At 37.6% G+C, this 6,226-nt stretch overlaps 1 protein-coding gene across 2 annotated transcripts in view; it reads right to left on the reverse strand.

The window, feature by feature from the left end:
- Nucleotides 1-2,430: 2,430 nt before the first annotated feature.
- LOC125047973 (cell wall protein IFF6-like) overlaps nucleotides 2,431-6,226 on the reverse strand; it is a 51,296-nt gene continuing 47,500 nt past the window's right edge. Inside the window, exons 2-3 of one of the 2 annotated variants that reach the window (XM_047646529.1) lie at nucleotides 3,760-3,822; nucleotides 2,431-3,245 (exon numbers count right to left, since the gene is read on the reverse strand). In XM_047646529.1, the coding sequence (XP_047502485.1) occupies nucleotides 2,654-3,245; nucleotides 3,760-3,822 (655 nt within the window). In that variant the 3' untranslated portion in view covers nucleotides 2,431-2,653. The remainder of the gene's footprint in view (nucleotides 3,246-3,759; nucleotides 3,823-6,226) is intronic. The other variant, XM_047646527.1, reaches the window with a different exon arrangement.

A 6,226-nucleotide genomic window follows, 5' to 3' on the forward strand; every position in this document is an offset into this window, starting at 1 on the left:
CGCATCCTGGCGCTTCGAGTCATTGTAGAGCGCCGTCGTGAGTTCGGACGTGGGCTGCTCGCAGCCTACATCGACCTCAAGAAGGCGTTTGACACGGTGCATCGTGAATCACTCTGGGAGATCCTGAGGCTAAGAGGAATTCCAACAAGGATTGTCGGATTAATAGCATATCTGTATACAGGCACTGAAAGTGATGTAAAGTGTGGTGGGGGCCTGTCGAGCTTCTTCCCTGTTAGTTCAGGTGTGAGGCAAGGCTGCACCAAACTTTTCAACACTTTCATGGGTTTCGTACTGGGTAGAGCTACTGTCCAAAGTCACTGTGGAGCAACTCTGGGCAATATCAAGGTCTGTGACCTTGACTTTGCTTATGATGTTGCCATTCTATCTAAATCTCTGGAAACCCCAGTGGCGGCTCTTGATGCACTTAGCAATGAAGCGAAACCCCTGGGGCTGGAGGTCTCTTGGACCAAGACCAAGATCCAGGATTTTGGGGGCCTACTGGGAGACCCTGTGCAGCGATACGTGCTTGCGGTAAAAACATCGAAGTCACAGAGAGTTTTATATACCTCGGTTGTCAGTAGACGGATTGGCCTAGCAGCAGGGGTCGTGAAATCTCTCATCAAGAGTATTTGGAGATGCCGGTACCTGTGCTGAAAGACCAAACTACGTGTTTTCAAGGCCCTGATACTGCCAGTTTTAATATATGGTAGTGAAACTTGGACGCTATCTTGTGCTTTGGAATCTCGTCTTGATGCCTTTTGTAACAGATACTTCCGCCGGGTCATGGGGTACAGTTGGCGGGACCATGTGTCAAACCAACGGCTGCGCCGTGAGACTTGTACTGGACCTGTTACTTGCACAATCCGTGATCACCAAATCAGGCTATACGGCCACTTGGCTCGATTCCCGCAGGATGACCCTGCCCACCAGGTTGTCTCTGTCCGAGACAACCCTGGGTGGAGACCTGTGAGACGACTGAGAAGGTCGTGGCTTGGGCAGATCGATCAAACCTGTCGTGAGGAACTAGAGATGGGCCGGGCGCCTGCCTGGCGGCTCGCCATGAGAGACCCTCGTAGGTGGAAGCAAAGGGTGGATGCGGCTATGCGCCCCTGCCGGCGTTAGCTCCCAAATGCTGATGATGTGTGTGTGCGTATATAAACATACGTACATTTGTCTATATTATATATATTTTGTACATATATATGTATATATATGCTAAAAATGATGATACTACTAATAAGAGTTATCATTTTAAGCCTATGGTGATGATAATAATATTGATATTCCTACTAATGGTAAGAACCGAAATAGTCTAGAAAGTAATATTGATAATAACAATGAGAGCAATGGCATCCTCAACCCTGCCTTGTTAGCTCCCTCCCGCATCCCTGGTCCCCTTCCCCTACCGCCCTCATCTCCGTCTTCTTTTCGGGAAGACGAATCCTGCGACATCTAGGAGCTACGTGCAGAAGCATTTGCCAGGCTGTAAGAGTAGTCGACCCCTTGCTCCTGATAGTACATTTGCATCATATCTCTAAACATGTATGTATATAAACATATATATATATATATATATATATATATATATATATAAATATATATATATACATATATTCGTTTGTGAGTCCATATTCATCATATTTACACAGGCATAGATACATATACATATATATATATATATATATATATATATATATATATATATATATATATATATATATATATACATCTGTCTATATACATAAATATATATATATATATATATATATATATATTGTGTGTGTGTGTGAGTGTCATAATATTTTTATATATATAATATATATATATACATATATATATATATATATATATATATATATATATATATATATATATATATATATATACCCAGACATATATATATGCATGTGTTATATATCCATATGAAAGACAATTTACATCAAAATTCGTATCTCCTCAACGACAATATCCGACTGTGTCTATGTCTCCAGTCTGGCCGGGTGCCGCACCTTTGACGCTTGGCAGTACCTCGCCGAGTGTCGCGTCCACTGTGAACTAATAGTTCTTTTTCATAACTAGAAAAAGACTTATGGTGTCAATGTCATTATAATGTTTTACGTCTAGTATACACACACACACACATATATTTGTATATATACATATGTGGGTGTATATATGTGTGTGTATCCATGTTTTTACACGTTAATGTCGTAATATTTGTTATATTCGGAAAATAGAGACGAGGAGAGGGGGATAGGGGAATAGGGATGAGGCAGGAAGGCTATAAGGTGGAGCCTTATATGTTATCGTCCATAATTCAGTATATCCATTAATTTACAATTAAGGATTTCCCTTGCCTTTTCTGCAATTCTCGTTCCTTTTAGGAAGTGTCCAATAGTTCTGAGTTTGGGAATAAATGAAAAACACTGATAGATTGCTCTTCATTATTGTATCACATTCAACCGAATACCGAGGAATATGGAATCAGGATTTAAACAACAGTCACAGGTTTAACCTCTAGTTAAAGATAGACAAGCGACTCCCAGTGTGACATTTCTAATGGTTAGTCCGAACGATAGGGCATCTTCCCGAGGCCGGCCCTTGAGGTTTCCCCGAGTTGTCGCCTGGACGTCTTGGTGGCCATGTTGCCTTTCTAGGGCGAGACTCCACTTCCGCTTTCGCTTCCACTTCCAATTTCGCTGCTGCTACCACTTCCGCTATCGCTTCCATTTCCACTTACAATTTCGCTGCTGCTACCACTTCCACTTCCGCTGTCGCTTCCACTTTCGCTGATGCTACCACTTCCACTTCCGCTGTCGCTTCCACTTCCGCCGTCGCTTCCACTTCCGCCGTCGCTTCCACTTCCGCTTCCACTTCCTATTCCACTTCCGCTTCCAATTTCGCTGCTGCTACCACTTCCACTTCCGCTTCCACTTACGCTGCTGCTACCACTTCCACTTCCACTTACGCTTCCACTCCCACTTCCGCTTACATTTGTGGAGCCACTTCCACTTCCGGTGCCGCTTCCACTTCCATTTGTGGTGCCACTTCCACTTCCACCACCATCTCCTTGATCGCCTCCATCACCACCATCTCCCTCATCGCCTCCACCACCTCCATGGCCGCATGGTGAAGCCAGGTAGACGGGTACAAATACCACTGGTTGGAAAGCTGGACTGGCGCAACCTGGGGGACCGCCTGGTCCTCTGGCGCAACCTGGGGGACCGCCTGGTCCTCCGACGCAACTGGAAAGAGTAGCCCTAAAGATCTCGCCATCCCTCGGAGAGAGTTTTAGAATGCAACAAGTGAGCGAGAATTTGCTCTTGGTCGCAGACACGTTCTATGAAAATACGTTAGATGATGACTATTGGGCCTACTTGAGTCGACGTTTTCTTTTCATGCTTCATACACAATTGTAAGCCTTGATGTGGAGGGCTCTGAGCGATTTCTAATTTCAAAAGTATAACTTAACATTATACAAAGAAGAAAATGTATATTTAGTCATGATAGGCCTCTTACTAGTATTAATGCATAACTTGTTATAATGTATATCATTTCTATTATAAATAACGATGTTTCTTTTGCAATGATATCATCATTATTATCATTACCGGCATAATTATCAATATTGCAGGTATAAATATTATCGTTTTGATATGATAGTTGTCCTTGCTACATGTATTTCAATATTCTGATTTTTAAGGACTCAAATCTCCTACAACTTTAAGCAGAACTAACAAAACAAGACTTAAGTCTTACCCTTTATTAGCAGGAAATCCTTGTGCCGTCCAAAGCACTGACAGCAGTAGAAGCACGCCCAGTCTGATGGAAGGAATAGAAATAATGTGCTGTTAATCCTTTCACGTATAAAAAATATGCATAAATACATACTCACGTGCTTTCACATGTGCGTTTCTGCAGTATATATATATATATATATATATATATATATATATATATATATATATACATATATATATGCATGCATGTATGTGTGTGTTTGTATGTGTAGATTGACAGATTAGTAGATCAAAAGACTGATATAGATACAAACACACATACACACACACGTATATGTAACGTATTTATTTATGTACACATATATAATTATTATTTGTGGTTAAAAGGAGTTATAGATATTAGCCATAAAGTCTAATTTTAGGAGCTGTCGCTGATTCGCTGAGGCCTATAGTCAGTAACGGTGATTTGTTAGGCGCCACTGCTTTTCAGCATTGCATGAGAATCCTCTCCCGAGTCTAGGCCCATAAAACACGTTCTCCCTCCCCACATCATTTATGATAGACTGATATATACATATATATATTATCTTGATATATACATATATATATATATATATATGTATATATATATATTATATTATATTGATATATACATATATATATATATATATATATTATATTATATTGATATATACATATTAATGTGTGTATGCGTGTGTCTATGTGTCTGTGTGCGTATATGCATATATATATATATATATATATATATATATATATATATATATATATATATATATATATATACATATATTTATAAACATATAAATACATACACACATGTATTTATGTATGCATAAATATATACATATATACAATTATATATGTGTTTGTGTGTCTGTATAACCTGTATATATATATACATATGTATATGTATATATATATATATATATATATATATATATATATATATATATATATATACATATTTGTCTTTGTGTATATATATGTGTGCATGTGTGCGTGTGCTTGAACCTGAATGTATATATATACATATATATATATATATATATATATATATATATATAAATGGATAGATAGATAGATAGATATTCTCTTCCGTCTTTCAATAAAAGACGTAAACTAACCGAATTTTAATTGCATTTTTCTTTGGATTATCATAAAGAGAGGGGGTACTTGGATAACACTAAGAATTTTACAGGTGCGTGGGCTTAGAACTGTTGAACCCCCTTTTTATTTAGACTCTGTGTACCGGAACGTCTAGTTTTTTTTTTTTTTTTTTTTTTTTTTTTGTTTCGGGTGTTTAATTATTGGACTGGTTTCATATGGTTGCCAGGAAGGGTGTTTACATGCACACACGCACACAAATGGGTTCAGAAATGACCAGATCTCTAAATATATATATATATATATATATATATATATATATATATATATAACTGATGCGTATATTTTAAGGAAATATCCAAGTCTCTACTAATTTGAAAATGTCAAAGAATTGTTTAAGTAATGTTCCTATTTATGTAGGTCCATTTGTTTCATGCTATGATCTTTATAACTTTTTTATGAAAAAGAGTATAATTTTATTCCCATAAAATATATAATTATCCTTAGAATATATATATACAATCATACGGGAATGCATATATATTGATGCTACATTAGCTACCAATAGAATATTCACATATTTAAAACAAACACACACACCAAAAAGAGTTTACATTGCGTTCCCAGAAGAACGTTCATCCAGCGGTCTGGCAACTGTACGCGTATGGAATATTGTGTCGTGGACTGTGGTCCTGGTTTCTCGCTTATATATATATATATATATATATATATATATATATATATATATATATATATATATATATTTTTTTTTTTTTTTTTTTTTTTTTTACGCCAGTGAGCGAATGTCTGTGATAGAGGAATAATTATACATATATCATCTGGTCAGAATTTCAAAAATCGTATACTAAGTTTGACTTGTAATCCCAGTTCACCTTAACAAAATGCCTCGAAACGAACTGACATTACACGAGAGTGCACGTTTTATTTCATTTATTAGAATAGCAAATGTTTCTAAGGCGCGTATCTGCAGATAAAAAGGTATCAAGACAGGCAATTTAAAGTCTGAAAAGGCTACTGCTACACTAACAGCCGAAGTAAAACATATGGAAACATGGCTCTGGAGCACCAAGAAGGACTGACAAAGACAGACAGACTTGATGATCAAACGTGAGTATGTCTGAGCCTATTATAAGAGCATCAACACTTATGTACAAACATCCAGAACTCCCCAAGAACTTGTCAATCAAGACCATCCTGCATCGCCTTTGCAAGAAGTATCAAAGCTGGATATAACTCGTTTGGAAGAAAGTGATATTGAGTGATGAATGGACTTCCAGAATGGTGAGAGGAGCTTTAAAATTCGAGCGTCGCTCCAATCACAAGTCGCGCTGCGATCCGAA

Source organism: Penaeus chinensis, chromosome 42 (assembly GCF_019202785.1).
Source record: "Penaeus chinensis breed Huanghai No. 1 chromosome 42, ASM1920278v2, whole genome shotgun sequence".
In the NCBI taxonomy this organism is placed as follows: Eukaryota; Metazoa; Arthropoda; class Malacostraca; order Decapoda; family Penaeidae; genus Penaeus; species Penaeus chinensis.